The following is a 20,611-nucleotide window of genomic DNA, read 5'->3' as shown; positions in this document are numbered from 1 at the left end:
CAGTGATCAGAAAACATACTGCCCACTCCATCCAGAAAACCAGTGGCTGTGGTAGGCAGGCCAGCCCATTTGGGTTCAGTTGAACAGACTGAGCAACTTCTGAACCCTCTATCCCCTTCCTGGAAGTAGGAAAATGGGCAAGAGCATGGTGGGGAGAGAGGAGGACCAGACACACTGGATAGCAGAGGTACACGAAGTATTGGAGGATTACTCCCTCAAAATGCACTTTGCAGGGAAAGCAAAGCTATCAGGGAAGAGCACAGAGCTCTCTGCTTCTTCAAAGCGTGGACTTCTGATGTCAGAAAGTAAGGGATTCTGGCCATCCAACTCTTTGGGATATCCTCAGCCTCCTCTCTTGGTCCCTGCTGCCCCATGAGACATCCCAAGTTATGTCTGGCATGTTCAATAGGAGCTCAACTCATGAGCAAACGCAGCTAACCTACGCCAACATGGATACTGCCCGGGCCTCCCCATCTGCCTTGCAGCCTGGGACCAAAGTAAGGCCTGAACCAGCTTATGATACTGGTGGGAAGTTGGGGATTGGGTGGAGAATTCAGGTTACCAGAGACGGTCAGAGCAGAGACAGTAAAAGTGACAGGCAGGGAGTGCCACCTGTCCTCCCCACAGGGTAGCTCCACCAAGCAGCCCTCTTGGTTCATGACACAGGATGATAAGAGTCTGAAGGGTCTGGCTTCCAGCAGCCCCTAGAGAGGGGCTCCAAAATAACATAAACAGAGATGGGTCAGAGCCAGTCCTGGAACACAAACACCAGTATATTTTATGTGCACAAATTTAAAAAGGAAAAGACAGAGACGAACAGAGACAGAGCAGGCAATGGGGGTGCACAAACCAGTCCTTCTGAAGAGCTGCTGCAGTTAAGTGACCGTCCCACCCACTTCAAAGGCCCTTTGGCGGAGCCAGGACCTGTAGCCCCGCCAGGTCTGGGGTGGCCTCAGGGTGGAAAGTTCTCTCCTTGCCTTAGCCATAGCTCCTGAGGGCCTAGCCTTTCTCCTTTCTACATTCCCTGCGATGATGTCTGCACAGCCCAGAGCGTCATAAATGAAGATTCCTGGGAACTGACCCACCTAACGCTGCCTCCCCAGGAGACCCACGCAGAGATCAAGGAATCAGAACGGAAGGACTGCACGGGCACTCCCTAGGTATTATTGCTGTGAATAAGCATAGGCCATTGTGACTCACTGGCGTCAGAGGGGACAGGACACAAGGGACAGGATGCCTAGTAGACATCAGAAGCGGTTCAACCATGCGGGACAACACATAGCGATCTGTAACTCAGAGATGCTGCCATGTCTAGTGGAGAGAGGCCCAGGACACCAGAGGTTCATAAACAGCAAGCAGATTCTCCCCACCAGCACCCCCACTGCTTGACAGAGCTGGGATCACTCCAAACTCTGAGTCCCTGGGCACTAATGGGTTGGGGTTCTGAAGATACCCAAAAAAAGCAAGAGTTGAAGTCTGGGTTATCCCTAGTGAGCTCTAAGTCTGCAGATTCTGGGGCCAAGTGCTCCAGGTCACCACTGACCTTTGCCGGGGGCTGTGTGCCCTCTGAGGAACAGTATGAGCCAAGGGGCGCCTGGAGGAAGCAGAAACACAGTGCTCTGCACATTGCCAGGGAAGTGGACCTCCTGCACTTGGGAGTTTAAAAGGGCCTAGAGAGAAGATGGTGCCGGGGAATACCTGTGAGGCAACACCTGGAGTGACCAGACCTGGTGGGCCATCCAAGGGCTTGGTCTGGCTGAGAATTATGGGGGTCTTATGTTGGGAGACATCAACAAGCTGACTACCAGATTCTGTTGTGGAAGGGAAGAGCAAAGGCGGATGATGTGATCTAGGGGCCCACGGGGCAGCTTGGAGGGGTGTCTGGGCCCAGGAGATTGAGTTAACAGGGACTTGGGGGAAGAAGGCCAAGGAAACAACGATCAAGAGGGAGCAAGGAAGCCAGGCAGTATTTTCCCTCTGGTATCCCCTCTGACTGTAGATGGAGAGCAGTGTACCCCCACTGGAAGCCTGAGCCCTAGGAGCCCCAAAACATTGGAATTGGGGCAAAAATAAAATCAAAGGTAGGGCTGGCCCCTTCAGAATGTAGTTTGTGCAGAATCTGAGGAGCCTGGCTAGGACACAGGGGCAGGGAAACACCCTCCATCCTCTCCTGGGCTGGGTCAACGGCAGAAAACAACCCCACCAAATAAAAGCAGAGTCTCTCAGCTTTTCTCCTCATCTGGGCCACCGGGCCTGCCCACCTCTGCCCACTCACTCTGCCCCGTGCCCTGGCTGGTGCTGTCTGCAGGGTCTCGGGGGAAGAGCACAAGCAAGGAAGGGGAGATGCTCGCCACAAGTGGTATTATCACTTTTTAATGATCTATAAAAAAGGACAGGCTGATTTCTACCTAAGAGTCCTAGTGCGGTCTCATGGGAATGGACTATGGCATAGGCTGCTCTAATGGACTCCTCCCCTCAGGGACTGGGCACAGAATCAGAAGTGGGCTGGAAAGAGGATTTCACCTGTCCACTGCCAGCAATGGATCTGTCACCGGGGAGGGGGGCAACATGATGACAATGCCCTAGAGCATGGTAGTGGTGGTACTGTTCGAGGAGCAAGCTCAAAGCTTCAGGCTTGTAGAGAAGGATGGGGAGGGGTTTTTGCCACATGGCTGGGCCTATGGCACCTGAAGAGGTTTTGCCACGTGGCTGGGCCTATGGCAGAACCAGCTCACCCCCTCCTACCAAGGAAGCTCCATGGACCCTCCTAAAGCAGGAAGGCCAACCTCCTTTTCTCCCTCACTCATTCTCCATGGGTCTCCCACACTGGATACCTGTTCTTCCATTCTTCCATCCCCTAGAAAGCTAGATTGCCCCTGACCAACCTGAAAATAAACCAGTCAGGTGCCTTTATCCCACCCCCACCCCACAAAACTGATTTGTCAGTAGGTCCCCATTGTAGATCTGTGGGGTCCATCCTGGCTTGACTGTGCGTTGGGGGTATCATTCAATTTTGATTTTAGCTGGGCCGCTGTAGGAGGGGGCACCAAGAAGAGCACAGGACACTGCCACAGTCCACCAGATCAGGTGGGGAGTCACCATGGGGGAACTTCCCGGGTGTCGGGCCAGCAGAAGCAGTGCAGGGAACGCTGCAAGCGGGGGCAGGGTCTGTCCAGGGTTCTCTCTCTGCAGCTGCTATGTTGGCTAGGGAGTTGGGGATGGGGGTGCATGGGGTGATTGACGTGGATAAAGGGGTTGCTAGTGGTAAAGGCCTTGAAAATAAGAAAGAAAAGGGGGAAACGCCACCGAACACACAGGGATTGAAAACCTCCAAAAGCCCAAGGTTGGTGGGAATCCAGCACCAGGGGGGCCCCCAGAAGGCCGAGGGAGCAGCAGGGGCCCTGGGGGAGGGGAGAGGAGCCAAGGGAAGGCCTCCCAGCCCTTGCAGACCAGCACTGCTGCCAAGCAGCCTCCTGGCCGCCCAGTCTCTTCTTAGGCTGCAGCTCAGCAGCCCCCGCGGGGAGGTATTGGTTGCAAGCAAGCACCTGAATATTGCCTAATGGAACCAGCCAAAGCCCAACTAAACTAGGGGAGAGGGAGGGAGAAGGCTGCCACAGCCCCAAGCCTCAGGCCTTGCCTCCCACCTTCTGCCCCATTCTCAGAGTCCCTCAGCCAGGGCAGGGCCTGCTGCTTCCAGTCACCAACGTAGTCCGGTTGCTACGTAGCTACAGGCCTCCCGCCTCCAGCCTCGGAGCTGGGCCGAGATCCAGGGACGCCTCCCAAAGTCCCGCGGCTGCCTCGACGCCCCACCCACCCCCAACACCTGGCCCCGCCCCCAACACCCGCCCCGCAGTGGAGGGTCTGGGGGCCGCGTGTGCCCTGCAGGGCTGAGCCGGCCGGGGTCAGGGCTTGTGCTGTACAGAGGGGCAACCCCACCGGCCCAGTACCTTTGTCCACAGGGTCCATGAGGGACCCCCGGGCCCACCCCTCAGCCCCCAGCCCCCAGCCCCAGCTCAGTCAGTCTTGACATGGCCATTGGCTAGAGCCAGGGGGCCGCCGGGCTCCCCGGGCTCGGCGTCCTTGTCAAAGCGGAGGCGGAGGGTGTTGCGGATGACGAACTGCTCCACGATGAGGGCCCCGCAGAACCAGGGCACTGCGTACTCCAGGGTGATGAGGCCCATGAAATCAAAGTCGAACTGCGAGTAGTCCCAGGGGCAGGCGTTGAACTGGCGCAGGATGAAGCCGGTGGTGAACTCCCACAGGTAGGTCCAGAGCGTGTAGATGAGGCAGCGCAGCAGCAGCGGGCAGCGGCCCCGCAGGCGCAGGTACATGCGCTCCACGATGAGGATGGAGGTGCCGTAGATGAACAGCGCCCACACACTCGTGACCCCCGGGAACTTCCAATTGAAGTTCACCACAAACTCCCAGGCCGCCGTGAACATCACCTCGCAGAAGTAGCCGTGGATGGCATACAGGTACCAGCGAGACAGTGCCGTCAGGGGCTCTGCGGAGGCCATGGCGCTGAGCGTTGGCTGCTGGGACAAAAGAGACAGGTGAGAGGCTGGGAGGGAGCCCCCGCCTTCCCACTGCCCAGCCCAAGTCTCTGGTGCGGCTTTCAACCTGACTCCACCACCTTCCCATGTTCCTCACTTTATTCCATATATATGCCTTACCTTAGCCAGGTGGGCATGAGAAATGAAATGAAGAAAACAAGTAGCCCACCCCAGCTTCCTCCACTCAACCCTACTCAAATGCTGCTTGGAAGACCGTGTCTACTACACCCACTATAATAATTTTTTTGGATTATCTGTGGGCAATGCAAGAGTCGGCTGTCAGGGGCCACCTGTCACCCTATTATCTATCTAGGTTTCTAGCTCATTTCTCACCAAGCCTATTACTGGGGACCCAATTCTTCCCCAACTTCTTCTCAAACAGTCCCACATCACTCCTATTTCTGGGATCTAAGCCACCTATCACATTTGTCTTTTGTATGTGTGTGTGTTAACATATACATAAAATGTCCCATTTAACCATTTTAAGTGTACACTTAAACGGCGTTAAGTACATTCACAGTGCTGTGCAGCCCATTACCACCATGCATCTCGGAAACTCATCCATCATCCCAAACTGAAAGTCCATACCCATTAAACACTAATCTCCAACTCCTCCCACCCTGTAACAACCACCAGTTTTTCTATCTATGAATCTGACTACTCTAGGTTTCTTTTTTAAGTGGATTCATGCAGTATTTGCCCTTTTGTGTCTGGCTTATTTCATTGAGTGTAATGTATTCAAGGTTCATGCATGTGGTAAACGGGTGTCAGAATTTCCCTCCCTTTTTGAGGCCGAATAACATGCCATTGTGATCTATCTATCTAGATACATCACATCTTATTTATCTAGTCATCCACTAATGGTTTGCTTCCACCTTTTGGCTATTATAAAAAATGCTGCTATGAACATGGGGGTACAAATATCTCTTCAAGCCCCTGTTTTCAGTTCTTTTGGATACATGCCCAGATGTAGAATTGCTGGATCCTATGGTTGCTGTATGTTTATTTCCTGAGGAACAGCCTTGCTGTTTTCCACAACGGCTATACCCTTTTCATTCCCACCAGCAATACACATTGCTCCAACTTCTCTACACCCTTGTCAGCACTTGCTATTTTCTAGCTTTTAAATTTGGCCATCCTAATGCATGGAAGCAACATGACTTGCTGTGGTCACATTTGTCTTTAACTGCTCCGTTAAGCAAGGTCTTGGTGTTTCGTTTCGAAGTTGAGAGGAAACCAGTGAGCTGACAGAGGAGAGTTCTCCCTCTACTTCTTATTCCCTTTCCCTCCTTTTTTTTTACACTCCACCAGTCTTCAGGGTCCTCCTGCTTCCCTGAAGACTGGCCCAGCTTTCTCCCTGCCCTCCACCAGCTACTGTCTTGACCACCTATTTGGCCCTTTACCCAGTGCCACCCTGTTTGCTATTTTGAGGCACATGCCCTCTTGATTCAACTAGCCTGGACTCCTTGAGGGCAGCAACTGCTTTCCAGCCCTTTGTTCCGCAGCGCTGCCAGAGGCCTCTCCCAAGCAGTCACTCTCTAAATGACATGTGTTGTTTATGCCGAAGGGAGAAGGGTAGAGTACAGGGCTGCATCGAGAACAGGAAAGCAGAGCATGAGAACATGAATCCCAGCTCTGCCAGCTGCCAGAGGACACCAGGCTCGACATTCTGTCAACCCCCTCTCCAAGGTGGGAGAGGGGACAGAGGTTAACAAAATAATATCTACATTCTGCCCGCCTGTCTGGGAATTCCAGCCTCACCTTGCAGCAATAGCAGGCCTATTCACATACCCATGTTCACTGCTTTGTGGTCTTCCAAGAATTTTCATTCACATATTTTCATGGTTCTTACAAATTTAAGATCATGTGAAGGGTAGGTAGTTTAACTCTCATTTTTTTAAAGACACAGTTGGGACTTAGGGAGAAGTCATTTGCCCTGTATCTCAGGACCAGTTATTGGAAGAGCTGAGCTAAAAGCCATCTATCTTTGACTTCTACTTCAAAACAAATTCCACTGCATACTACTGCCCATCTCCTAGACATGCATGCCTAATGTCACTCCCCTGCTCAAAAGCATTCAATGGCTCCCTATCTGCTAAAGAAACCCTATAGCATCCTTGGCCTGGCATTCAAGACTCTCTATGATCTCACTCCAGTCTATGTTTTCCACCTCACTCTCCCAGTCTAGCTCTCATCTTACCTCCGTGCCTTTGAAGATCCTATCCACTGTGTCTCTTTGCCTTTTGTGTGACTCTCACAGCCCTCTCTTCCTCCTCTGAATATCCACAGCACTTACTCTGTTCCTCTTCCATATGGATGATGTGCTGTTCTATTATGTTGGTAACTTTCAGTCCCCATCAGGACATCTTTCCTGTGTTCTACACCTATGTATCCAACTCCTTCCTCAACCCCTCCATCTAAATGTCCCGTAGGCACCCCAAATGGCTCTCCTAAATAAAATTCATTATATTTTCCCAAAAACTTGTGTTCCTCCTATGACCCTAGCCTGATTAATGGCACCACCACACACCCAGTTAGCACCCAGAGGCCTTAGTGTCATTCTAGCTTCCACTGCCATATCCCCCCTCTAACATGAGCTCGCTGAGAGTAAGGACCTTGTCTGTCTGGTTCAGCACTGCATCCCCAGTGACTAGAATAGTGCCTGGTCCACAGTAATCATTCAATTCAAGAACAAAGACATTTCTTAATCAGTTCTCAGTTGCTACATAACAAATCATCCCCAAACTCAGCAACTTAGGTCAACTCTCATTTCTTATTACAGCTCATGTGTCTGTGGGTTGGCAGATCTTGGCTGGCCTTGATCATGAGACTGTGAATCATCTGGGGGCTCTGTCCTCTGCTCGGCTGGGGTGGTTCTGCTCCACTTATCTCTCATCCTCCTGGGCCCAGGGAACTAGCCCTGGCATTTGCTTCTCATGGCAAGGGCACAGGCACAAGAATAAGCAAGCTTAACTGCACTGGTGCTTCTGATTAAGTTATACCCACTAGCATCTCATTGGCCAAAGCAAGCCAATATCAGAGGCACCGAGTTAACCATTAACTCCTGTCCTTTCAACCTCTTTACCTATCTTCAACACCCATCTCCTCTTTACCCTCTTCCTTACTGCCGCTGCTCTTACTGAAGCCCCCATCATCTCTCACTCAGGTAACTCTGACTGTCTCCCAGAGGCTCCACCTCCTTGCCTTTCCTTTCCAATCAACTCAGCACACTCTGAAGAGTGTGAGGTAAAAACAACCTTTCTAAAATGCAAATCCAGTGGTTCCCCCACTTAAATCCCCATTAGCAGATCTTTACCATCTACAGAGTAACGTTCAAACCCCTGGACAGGCTGGTGAAGCTCTTCACCCACCTCTGCCTCAGATCCTGTCTTCCGATTTTTTCATTGCTGTTTTTGCTACCTGGGATGCCCTTTGCACTCCACTCCCACCTCCACACCACTGCCTCCACTCCCGCCTCCAGCCCTTGGCTCGTGAACCCATGATCCTCCTTCAAGATCCAATCTTATCTGCAAAGACCTCCCTGAACACCCCAACCGCAGAGCTGTCCACTGCCTATCTGTCCACCTCTGCACCCAGTTCATGTCTGTGACGGCAGCCCTGTGCTTTACCACAATCCATCTAAAGGCCAGCACTAGTAGCCACTTGATGAATATTTAATACAATGTTAAGAGAAAAAAAGCAGAATAATTAATAATAATTCAAACCTCAATAATTAATATGATTATTTTTCAAAAGCATACATACATGTAAATATACAAAAAGATTAGCCACAATCATGTCCAAATGGTGACATCATCAATGACTTTTTTTCTTTCTTTATATTTTAGTGTATAACGTACTTTTTTCCCAACAAGTGTGTATAACTTTTACAAAGATAAAATTTAATCTCAAAAGTGTTTGTTGAAAATAGCAGCAGACTCAGAGACTCCAAGAAGGAACTACTGGTTATCAAAGGGGAGGGGTGTGGGAGGGCAGGTGGAGAGGGAGGGAGAAGGGGATTGAGGGGTATTATGTTTAGTACACATGGTGTGTAGGATCACGGGGAAAACAGTGTAGTACAGAGAAGGCAAACAGTGAATCTGTGGCATCTTACTACACTGATGGACAGTGACTGCATTGGGGTATGGGTGGGGACTTGATAATATGGGTAAATGTAGTAAACACATTGTTTTTTCACGTGAAACCTTCATAAGAGTGTATATCAATAATACCTAAATAAAAAAATTTTTTAAATAGTGGTTGTTGAATGCATATATATATTAGTCACCTTTGTGCCTTGTTCATAGAAGATGTTCAATAAATTTGCCAGAAAAATGAACTAAGGAAACCTGAAGTCATATACAATTAGCTTCGGTTCTTCCCTCCTGAGCCACCCCCAACAAGGAAGCATGACTTCATGGGTCTGAATAAGGTGTAGTGGTCAAACACAGGGGCTCTATATCCTAGCTGCCTGGGTTTTCATCCTGGCTGATAACTTACCTAGGGCAGATCCCCTGACCTCTCTGTGCCTCAGGTTCCTTATAGGTAACATGAGAACAGTAAGAGTAGCTGCTTCTGAGCATTATCGTGAGGATGAATGAGCTGATATATGCTCCTAGGAATACAGCACATGCTCAAGAAAGGGTGGCTCTCATTGTCATTTCTATCACAGAGCTAGGCGTCCTCGTCAGCTCCCCCTGCTTTGAGTGCCACCTCCTACCTGAGGCTACTGGCTGGGCAGCTTTCCTTGCCACGCAGATTAGGTCTTCCCCTCCACCCACAGCACCAACCCGGCAGCCAAGCAACCCTGTGAAAACAGCCGCACATACAATAGCCCACAGGAGAGAAAAGACTCAGCTGAGAACAGTCACAGTGAGCTTCCAGCTTCCGGATGAGGAGAGGGTCTCAGAACCAGCCCTCTGAATTCCAGGCTTGTAAAGGGGGGTGGAGTAAAAGGGCCAGCTTTCCTGGCACAGCTTCTCACACCCTAATTTTATCCTGAACCCCAGACAGGTGGTTAGCCCCCCTGGGAGGGAAGAGAACAGCCCCAGGCCCCAGGGAAGTTCACTGAGGAATGCGGAGGAGCCTCATCTTTGGGGATGGCCATGGTTTCCCAATCGGTAACAAATCAGAGGCTCCAGTTGTCCCCCTGGAGCAGGTGACTTGAAAGAGCAGGGCCCCCAAGCCCTATGGGCAGAAGTAAGATTAAAAGAGTAGCTGTCAAAGGATGAAAGAGGGCCAACTGTTGAACAGAAGAGAGCATAGGGGAGAGAGAACAGGGGGAGACCAAGGCCTGGGTTCCGTTTCTGGAATCTTCAGGACCCAGAAGAACACGGACAGGTGGAAGGGCTGCGTACCTAGGCAAAGTCAGGTCACTTTCGAGGGGTTGTGCCGGAGGAACACACCTGGTCCACGGAGACAAATGGGAGAACTGGAAGTCCTGGCTGGGGCCAGGAGAAGGGGGGTGAAGACAGGGAACAGGGATATGAGACAGTGTCACCAGCTTGATGGCAGCTCACACTCTGGTGGGACAGACGCTAAGATTAGAGGTGGGCAGATTTTCAGAGCTCCATGCCCCAAAATCACTTCTAATAACCACAGAAGCTACGTTTAAACTGTGAGCTAGGACAGACTCACCCAAGCACTGCTGAGCCCAACAGACCCCCATCCCTGCCCTGGCCTCCTCCCTCCACCTGAGCCCCTCACCCAGGACCCTTCCAGTACCTCCGTGCCCAGCCCCGGGGTCGGAGCCCTGGAGAGCCCGCATCAGGGGGAACCGCAGCTTGCACATTGGCTTCTTCCTCCTGGTGACAAACGCCACCACCCCGAGGACCATGACACTGAGACAGGGCAGCCCCAGGAAGAAAATCCAGGGTGGAGTAAAGAGGAGGGCATGGAGAAAGCAGGAAAAAACAGTTTGGAGAGCTGTGGATGGTTTCACAAGCAGACTTTGGGGAACAGCACTCAAGTCCAAGAGCCCTCATAATCGTTGATAAAAGGGCCTGGGAACACAGCGCTGCGGCGGAGGGCCAGAGCTCAGGGCGACGTGGCCAAGCAGGGCACCGAGCCTCCAAGGGGAAGGTGCTGGAGGAGGGCGCTGGCTTAAGAGCCCTGTTCTCTTAAGCGTCTCACCTGCTGCTCTCCGAACCTGCTGAGCTATTCCTTAGGGTGGCAGAAAGCAGAGTAAGCAGTTGAGAGGGGCGTAGTCCAAGACAGAATGGAGGCCGAACCAGCTGGCATGATTGCCCCTGGTTTTGCCAAAAACCTCTTATCTTGTTCCAGGAAGATATGGTGCCACACCACCGTGACTCTGGGAATTTCTGTACGGAGGAGCATCTTGCTAAAAAATCAGAATTCCTCCTCTATGCTTCCAGGCTAAGCAGGCCTTCCTCTCTCACCCCATTAACTTCCCAAATTTCACTCCCCATGCACAGGCACCACAAGTTCCATGCTCTGGGGAGAGGCATAGCTCTTCTAGGGAGCCCCTGAAGGCAAGGTGATGGGGGGACATCTTGAGTGACCCTGAGTCCAGTGCCCTGGTAGGCTCTGTGCTGGCGGGGAGTGGAATCACTGAGGGGTGGGCAGTTGCTCTTACATCTGGATGCACAATGCAGCATCTGAAACTGGCCTGAGCTGCCCCTGAGGTTATCAAGCCACAGGCGTGGGGGAAAACATGGGCTTGCTTCAGGGCCAGAAGCAAAGCAGGTCGGGGGAAATAAATGTGGTCACAGGCTGGCCTGGATGCTGCAGAGCTCCACCCTCTCTTGCTGTGGTCCTCTCTCCACCTCCCAAGTAACAAGAATAATAATACTCAGGCATCTTCTCAGCACTTACCATGTATTAACTCAGATAATCCTCAAGCTAATTTTACAGATGGGAAATTAAGGCAGAAAAAGACTACTTGGCCTAAGTTCTTAACAGCTCTACAAGGCAGAGCTAGGATCCAAGTCTGAGTCCAGAGGCTTCACTCCCAGTCAGCACACTGCACTGCCCTTGAGGCTGACTACAGGCTCCTCTGAGGGCACTACTATTTTCTCAGTTTCTGCTTCTGGAAGGTTCTGATGATACAGAGAGACAACAGGAAGCAAGAAGGATGTGAGCCTTTAGGTCATCATCAGTGAAGAAGCTTGTAACTGGGTGCCAGAGCTTCTAAAGGCTCTCAGCCTATTCTGAGAGGCCAAGCTCTGTTCTGAGGCCAAGTGCTGGCAGGATCTACATGAAGGTCTTACAGGGTCACAGCTGACCCTCACAGGGCCATGGTGGCAGCCACCCCTCAGGGCCTCAAGGCATGTGCCATTCACAGATCTCTCACCAGGACACACATTACCTTCCTGACTGCCAGCCTCCCAGTACTGCTGGGAATCTCAGATGGCCCAGCCCTGCTGTGGAAATGCCAGCCAGGGGCAGCGACCAGTGTGCAGGCTGCCCAGAGAAGTGTTGCTTGGAGCAGCAGCGGCCAGAGCGTCAGAAGCAACCATTCCACGTAGGGTGGCCAGCAGAGGAGGATTCTGGAGAGCCTCGGATGCTAAGCAAATCCCAGCTGGCAGGCACAGAGGTGCAAGTGGACTTGGGGGACAGAGTCAGCCTGGCACAGAGGTTCACCAAGGCTCAGGCCACAAAGGGCATCCTGCGGGTGGGACTCAGAGGTCGGGCATCTTATGTGTTGCTTGTAAGTCTGTTGCCAAGCCTCATATGGCTGCCTCCCTGTTGTCATTCAAATCTCAGCTCAACCTTCACCCCTCCAAGATCTTTTCTGATCCCCAATCCAAAATAGCCTCCCCGTCATTCACATCATCTCATTTTATTTTCTTCAGGGCATTTTCACTTTCTGATATTTTGCTCATTTTTTATTGTCTGACTCTCCCAATTAGAATGATACCTCCCTGAGTGTAGGGGCTCTATCTTGTTCACTACTGGGTAACCAGTGCCTAGAAAAGTACCTGGCAATAAAATCCACTAGTACCTGTGGGATGAATGAACAAATGAATAAATGAGCCCAAACAGGCCCTTAAACACTGAGGAAGGCAAGTATAAACAGCTAATTGGCTCCGCCTTTCTCTTCTCCTTTCTCTTGGGACATACAACCTTTTAAAAAGTTTAATTCTAGCATTTTAAAATACGTTTATTATTTTTCCTGATTACAAAAGTAACACATGCTCACAGCTGAAATTTAAACGTTGCAGAAAGGAATGACTTAGAAAGCAAAAGTCCTCCATCATCCCACATCTTAGAGAAAGTGACTATTAATGGTGTGTTGTGTATTCATCCAGATTAAACAGTTTTAAAAGGAGCAAATCCATGCATCACAGAAAGAAAAGGTATTCACGGTTCAATCCAGCTAGCAGCCATTATCATTTTCCCTTGCAATCTTTCCTCATGTGTTTATTTTACAAGCTACCATAATGTACTTATTTTGAAATCTGACACTTTCACTTACATCATAATAATTTTTCCAAGTTATGTTGCTTCTGTTCTTGAAATTATAATGGCTGTATAATATTCTACTGGGTAGAAAATTATAATTTACTTAACCTAGATGTTCAACAAAGGGAGAACAACTGTTTCCCATTCCCACTATTACAATGACACCACAAGAAATATTTTTTTAATGCCAGTAACAAAAGAATCCAGCCGTTTTTTTCCTCTGGGACTATTTGTTAGTTAAAGAATTCCTAGTGAATAATTCCAGAAGTGGGATCACTGGACAAAAGGGTCCAACTGTTTTAAAGCTGATGTTGTAAATTGCTCTGGGAACCTCTGTGTTATATGGGGAATAGGTCTCCTGTCTGAGTCATCTAGGCCATCATCATGTTCCCACAGCGGCCTCCGCGGCCGTCTCTCCACCCCCACACTACTCCCACAGTCCAGGCTCGCTCGCACATCACTCTGGCTACACATCAACTCAACGATACACTTCCTGAACAACGCTCCAATCACAAACTGATTTTGCAAGCCCGAGCTGAGCGAAAAATAGATTCTAGCCCTGAGCTTTAGACTCTCAAGTGGCAGTAGAGTCAAGATCTACTTAAAGCTGAGAAATACTAAGTTATCTCCTTCCTACCCTGCAAACTCCGGTGTGGACTTGAAGGCTCCCAGCTCCCGTGCACCAGCCCAGCAGCTCCTAAAAGCTTGTCCAGTCAAGAGTGCACAAGTACCAACACTGTCCACCCTGCTTACAGGGGAGCTTCCTGCCTGCCATCCTGGGTCCCACAGTGGGTCTGCCTGCCTGGACAGACAGAACAGCCTTTAGGCCACACAGGCCTCTGGGGCGTAGGAAAGCATTTTTAAAGCATCATCAGGGGAAAACCAGAGGCCAAGGCTGGAAAGAAAGGCCATGTTAGAACAGGCGAGACTCCGCGGCCAGGGCCTCTTGTCCTGCACGCAGCCTTGTCTGCACCGAGGAGACCCCACTGAAATATGACAAAAGCAGCCAAAGACTTGTTCCTCTCTTCCCCCGGTGGCCACTTTTGTACCACAAATCCCTCACCTTCTCGTGCCCTGGAGGCTCTACCCAAAGCCACGTGACCTGCTTGTGGCATCTGGGCAGAGTCCAGGGTCCTAGGTGAGGTGCAGTTCCTCCTGCACAGATGTTAAGTCCAAGGCCCAAAGCATCCAAGAGCCAACAGCCAAGAAAGAATTTGGGGGCCTTACATCACTGTGTCAGCCAATCTGGGTCCAGCCCACTTCTTAGAGGCTGTGTGGCTGTCAGATGGTTCCAGCTTGTGACACGGCTTGAACCCCCTGGACACTCCCCTTGCATTCCACTGCAGCCCAGGGATGGGCCCTCGCAGGGGAGGCAGGCTCAGAACTGGATCCTCCAGACCTGAGCCCATGCCACTGAGGCAGGAAGGGCCAGTGATCCCTGGGGCGCCTGTAACATACTCACTTGTCACACCCTTGTGTGTGTGGCTCAGAACAGACATCAGGATCACTGTCCAGGAGTGTCCCGGGATCACCTTTGGGCTAGTGCCTGGCTGGGCCTCGGGGGCATTCTCAGCAGTGTGGGTGAGCATCAGCCCCAGGCCTCAGCTGATCCTCGGCTAGTGGGTGAATGGCTTCCATGCGTCCCTGGAAATAAAGGAAGAGGCATGCATGAGCTTAAACTGCCCCTAGCTCCGAGACACCAGGCCAGAGGGAGAGGCAGCCTTAAGGACAACACCAAAGGGGCCCCAGGCCAGCTCCAGACACTCATTCTGTCCAGGTGACTGGGCCCCTCTCCTGGAAACACCTCTTCTGTGCCATCCCATTTGTTCAAGTCTGGTTAATCCAGTGACCAGAGCTTGGAGTGGCTTCCGGGCAATTCACCCATGGGCCTGGGACTTAAGGCTTCTTGTACCACAAGTGAATGTGCGCACACTTGTAAATCTGAGAGGGTATAATTTTAGACTCCATCTCCATTCTCATTTAGCTTCAGATTACACTTCTCACCTTCACTCTGTAGTGGGTACATCTGTTCTCAAGGGTGGTCAAGAACGTCATGGAAGGCAGGCAGTGTAGGACACTGCTGTTAGCGTTTGGGGAGTTAAGCACAACTGCACACAGAAAAACAAGCCAACAAATGTATGCTAAAACCCTCTGCCTGAAATCCCCCACCCTAACATTTATTTCATTCTATTGTTTTATCATTACTGTTGAGGCTTTTCCTATTAACATCAATAACTAAATACAAGCTGATATTAATCTAATTTGCCCCTTGCCACATACACATTTTTAATATACCCCTAAGCCTTGACCATTGGATAGAGATTCCAACATTTTTTGTTTTAATAAGGAGGTGCTGAAGCTTCCCTGAAAATCCCTGGGATACAGCACCACCTGCATAAGGCCAAGGACAGAGCTCAGGTCTAGCTTGGCTCTATGGAAGGACAGATGCGCCACTCAGAAGCCAAGAACAGTATGTGACTAGGGGTGGGAGTCAGCACCAAGCCCCCATTGACGGCCAAGCAGGGTGGACCGCAGAGACGTCACCCAGGGCTGACGCCCACGGCCACCTTCCTCTACTCTTTCCCACAGGCCCTCTGAGCAACCTGACAATTTGCAAGACAGCAAAGGAGCTGAGAAGTGAAAGGGCAGAGGCTGGGGACCTGAAATTCATGGTATGCACACGTGCTTATGGCCAAGGAGGCTGTGCACCCCTGGGTCTCTCCCTGGGCCTCAGTGCTGAGTGGTGAAGGACAGAGGGTGTGAAGTGCAGAGGGCTGCTGTGCTCTGCCTTGCCCTGTCCCTCCCCAGCCCTTCCATAAACAGGAGCCCCCAACCCTCCCCACCTGTCCATCCTCCTCCTCCTCCCAGCCTGCCGGACAATGGGCAGGGGTCACCCTGGAACCTACCTATCACCACGAACAAAGGGCTTTAATGGGGCATGTCTGATACCCCTCCTCTCCCAGCACCACTATGACCCTGGGAAGTTCAAGTCCACCCACCGGCACTTCTGCTTCCCTGGGTCCTAAGAGGTACATGAATAGCAGAAATCAAAACCAAAACAGAAACAGGAACCAACGCCCACATCCTGCCAGCACTGCCCATGGGTGGCTGCAGTAAGCCCCAGGAGCCCATTGCTGGCTGAGGTGCTACCCTGGCAGATGGAGCGATGGCCCCTGGAACAGCTGCCTTCCAGGGCCAGCCTCATGCTGGACACCTCCTGCTTCCTGGACTGTGTGGGGGCTGAACAAGGAGGTAATGGTATAGCTCTGCCTCCAAGTGTACATGCTGTCTCCAGTGCCCTCCAACACTCCCTGGGCCCTCAGAGCAGGTCCCTGGCTTGAATAGGGCATGAGGCTCCTTTGCGGACTGCATGACCTGAGCCAGAAATTCTCGGGGCCTGTGATTGTGTACAGAGTCCTTATAGCCACTAACATGTAGGTAGAACTTACATTTTTTCACGTATATCATCTCTCATAATTTTCCCAAGACTCTTGCAGAAAGAGAAGGAATTATCACAGACACACACACACACACTGCCCCCCTTTTTAGAGATTAAGACACTGAGTTTCAGGATATTAGGAGATTAGGCCAAATCTACACATTTGATTCAAATCCTGGTCTTCAGGCTCCAGAATCTCCTCTCTCCCCCCCATACAATATGCCCTCAAACTGCTTTTCATCCAAATCTCATTCTTAACATACACCACATGCATGCATCCTTCATTCAGAGTAATCTACTTCGTCCACTCTGTAAGCCACTTATTTGTAAACATACAGCCAAGTCTGTCCAACCAACTTCTCAGTCAACATGGCCCAGTGTTACCGGGAACTTGAAGGAACAGAAACCACCATGCAGTTTCCAGCCCTCCTCTGCAGTCCACCACATCCACTCTGCCTTTGAGAATCTGCTCCCTCCGCATTCGTGTGTGCTGCCAGCTAGTTATTCCATCACTGATGTTTCCACAGGACTTGGAATATGCTCCTATTAAAACATAATGTCCCATCTGAAAATCAAGCATCTGTTTCCCCATCCACATGATGAATTCCTTGAGACCGTGGAATTTCTGTTGGATGGATGGACAAGCAAAGTAGAGAAAGGGTCCAGCTAGTCTTGGGTGATTACATCATCCAGTGTTACTAAGCAAACATAGTGATGTCCAGCATTGTTGTCTGATTTTTAGGCCACCATTATGGAAGGGCTCTCTCCCACAAAGCTCCATATGCACTGGCTTACAATGGCCATGGCTATCTCTGCAGACAAGGAAAGAAAGGAGGGTGCTCCCTCTCCTTTCTTCCACCTCCAAGAGCCATCATCTGGATTGAGGGGTGAAGATAGACATGGGGGAGCCTTGGGTCTGGACAACCCAGAAGACATGTCACATGAGGAGGACTGAAGCTGGAAAAGAGCATCCCAGGCATCCTGGGAGAAACTGCAGCCCCCTAGGTGGGCAAGGGGCCAACCTCGGGTTCAGGTCAGAGAATAACAGTAACAGTGCCGATTCTGTTATTCCTACAATGTGCTGGCACTCTCAAAAGGCACATCCAGTTTTCCTGCACATAGGATTCATTTCCAAAGAGGTTTAACCAGCAGCTGCTGGCAGGAAATTTCCTCTGCACCATTCTTTCTCCTCCCCATAACTATTTAGGGTAAGCAGGGCTTGCAGGACTAAATCTTTGCTTCTCTGACGGGAACCTAAAAGCCAGTCCCTGACTCCATCTCCATGGCCCAGAACCTAAGCCTAGACAGTAAACACTATCCTTTTCTCTCTCCCACTCTCCTTTTCTCCAAATCTCTTTAAATGTCCCCCGCCCCAGGTGCCCACAAAGTAAAGAGATGTCCCAAAGACCCACTGGGGAGCCCTCTGGTTACTCAAAGCCCCCAGTTCTTCCCAAGTGACCTGGAACAATAGCTTTCACTTGTCCTGTAGTAAAACCTGCCCTGAACAAGAGTGGATTTCACAACAACCAAACCAAGGAGTGACCAGCTCCAGTATAAATGTGATTGGAATTCCAAACCTCCCCACGGGCTGGGTCTGGTCAGCTCCCCCTGGGGAGCAAGGGCTCCCAGGCTCTTGAGTCTGACTGGCATCAGGAAAGTGGGTAGGGGTGGGGAATGGACCCTGCACTCCGCCTGGCCCTCTCCTTCCACTCCATGCCCCCTCCCTCTGGGCTTGGAATCTGGCTTTTCTTCCTGCCAGACATCTCACCACTCTGTCTTCTGTCTCACCTGCAGGCTACCCTGCTCCATAACCCCTCTCTCCCCTTCCTCTTCCCCATCCAGGCGACTCTGCCTTAGATGTGCCTCCCAATGTCCCCCTCTGAACAAACCCTGATCGCCCACCCCCTACACTATAGAGGGTGGTCTCTGACGCCATGCCCCTTTCCTTTCCCTGCATTGCACCCCCTGGCATTGGGTAGCTGCTGCTCGCTGCCTGAAAGGCTGGACAGCTGCTGGGCTCCCTAATTAGCTGCTTGGCCGCTGTCCCGGAGCAAGGCATGTGTTGCTGTGGAGAGCTGCCTCACCTCCCCTTCATCAATAATCCCCTGTGCGGATCCCATCAGGCAGCAGCTGAGGGGCCCTAGAATCCTCCTCACAGGAGATCAGCAAGGCTCCTCCTGTCAGCTGGAAAGAGACAGACAGTGACCTCACAGACTCACTGACAAAGTGACCAGGAATTTATTTCTCCCAGTTCTATTACTGCCCATGTCCTAGGTGCTCCACAAGTTACTCCACCATGCCACGCCTCTGAGCAGTGAGGACCCTGCCCTTTTTACTTCCTGCCTCACCGGTGAGGGCAGGAAGTAGTCCAGTAGGTCTTTCAGAGGACAAGCCTGGACAGCCTTAACAGCTTGACACCCAGTGCCCTACTTTTCACAGTTTTCTACAGCCACGCCAGCTCAGAGACTTCTAAACAGCCAGGGGACCTCGTCCAAGAAGTCCTGTGGAGGCTGGTTTGTTTATTTGAGGTGTTATATTCCAGCTGTGAACAAATATTATACTGAGTACCTGCTGAAGGCCAGGCACTGTAATAGGCGTGAACAAGACAGTGTCCCTGCCCCCTTGGAGCTCACAGCTCTGTAGGAGACAGACAATGAGTAAGTCAGTCAACGCATACTGTTCCCTCTGTATCAGGCCATGAAGAAGGGGAGAGGCCTGCTGAGGGACAGAAAGAAGCTGGATGCCGGAGGGCTAAGTCTTAAACTTCTCTAAGGAGGTAGCGTTTGGGCATAGATCAGGAAGATGCAAAGAAGCCTTGCAAAGAGTTTTGGAACAAGTATTCCAGGCCGAGAGAGAGTAAGTGAAAAGACCCTGAGCAAGCTGCACAAGTCTGAGAAATAGTAAGTCCAGAGCGGCTGAAGTTACTGTAAGCAAGGGGTCAAACACTCCTTGCCTCTTATTGCAGAAGTCATCTGGTGGTCCCCACAGTGCCAGCTGCACCAGGGCAAAGCCCCCAGTTTTCAAGTGAACTTGTCCAGTCAACAGAAGATGCCCCTGCAAGCAGAGATTGGAAACTATGGATTCTAGTCAATTGTTTAGCAATACATTTATTAACGAACGAAGGGAAAATGAAATCTTCTGACTGATGGCCTGGAATTCCCATCTACTTCTGATTAGAAGAATTAGTAACTAACTTTACCAGGCCCTCTCTAGCCTGGGTGTTTCACTTTAACATGGAAGAAACTGTTCCTTTTTATTCCAGCTAGTTTGTTGGGTTTTCTGTTCCTTGGAATCAAGAAAGCCCTGACTAACACAGGTTATATTCCCCCATCTCGAACATTCTTCACTGACATGAGAATCACGTATCTGAGCATCACCTGCCTCCTTCTGCTGCTGTGAACACCTGTGACACAGCCCTGCAGACAGGAGGGGCAGAACTGAGAATAAGACAGGTCAGGTGCCCAGTAAGGTGGGTCAGTCTCAGCAGGATACCTATGGTTTTGGGGGCTCCAAATCACCCTACCAGTCACTGCCCAGACTTGTCGTCACTTCCCCTTGACTCACTTGACCCTTGCCAGCAACCCAGCACACCTTGACGGCCTTCTGCAAACAGGACATGTGAAAACTAGTAACCTAGAGGCAAGGCACAAGTTAAGAGCAGGTAGTACACAAATTATTTTTCTACAGACTCTAGAACTGCACCATTCAGTCTGCTAGCCATGGGATATAAACTTAAATTTTAATCAATTAAAAATGAATCATATAAAAAAGTTAGTTCCCCCATTGCACTAACCACATTTCAAGTGTGTAATAAGCTACATGCAGCCAGTGTCTGCCATATTGGACAGTGCAGATAAAGAACACTTCCATCACTGCAGAAAATCCTGTTGGAGAGCACTGCTCCAGCACTTAGCAAGGGTGACCAGGAGGTTGCCAAACACACACACCTAACGCTGAGCTCCATTGCCTTGCTCTCGGAACAGACTCCCTGCCCTCCTTCTCTTCCTCAGGCTCAGGCCTGTTTAACCAAAGCTGCCAATGTGAGATGGAGGAGGGTGAGACTTGTTCCATGCAAGTCACTGTCCACTGCCTGGAGAGAGACTTACATCCAAGAGGCCAGGAGAGGGCCCTGGTTATGGGCAAATGAGGCCAGCCCCTGGGGCTCTGGCTACAACTCAGTCTAGGGGGGCTGCAT

At 50.9% G+C, this 20,611-nt stretch overlaps 1 protein-coding gene across 8 annotated transcripts in view; it reads right to left on the bottom strand.

The window, feature by feature from the left end:
- Positions 1–752: 752 nt before the first annotated feature.
- Positions 753–20,611, bottom strand: part of TMEM229B (transmembrane protein 229B) — a 37,673-nt gene continuing 17,814 nt past the window's right edge. The window contains exons 2-4 of one of the 8 annotated variants that reach the window (XM_073242235.1): positions 14,440–14,621; positions 7,528–7,537; positions 753–4,521 (exon numbers count right to left, since the gene is read on the bottom strand). In XM_073242235.1, coding sequence (XP_073098336.1) covers positions 4,014–4,521; positions 7,528–7,537; positions 14,440–14,566 — 645 coding nt within the window. In that variant the 5' untranslated portion in view covers positions 14,567–14,621 and the 3' untranslated portion in view covers positions 753–4,013. Of the gene's footprint in view, positions 4,536–7,527; positions 7,538–9,910; positions 10,076–10,277; positions 10,440–14,439; positions 14,622–19,369; positions 19,471–20,611 lie in introns of those variants that run through there. The other 7 variants (XM_073242233.1, XM_073242232.1, XM_073242234.1 and 4 more) reach the window with 7 other exon arrangements.

This window comes from Manis javanica, chromosome 8 (genome assembly GCF_040802235.1).
Source record: "Manis javanica isolate MJ-LG chromosome 8, MJ_LKY, whole genome shotgun sequence".
NCBI classification, from domain to species: domain Eukaryota; kingdom Metazoa; phylum Chordata; class Mammalia; order Pholidota; family Manidae; genus Manis; species Manis javanica.
Note: the sequence above shows the minus strand (reverse complement) of the source record. Positions and strands in the feature narration are given on the sequence as shown.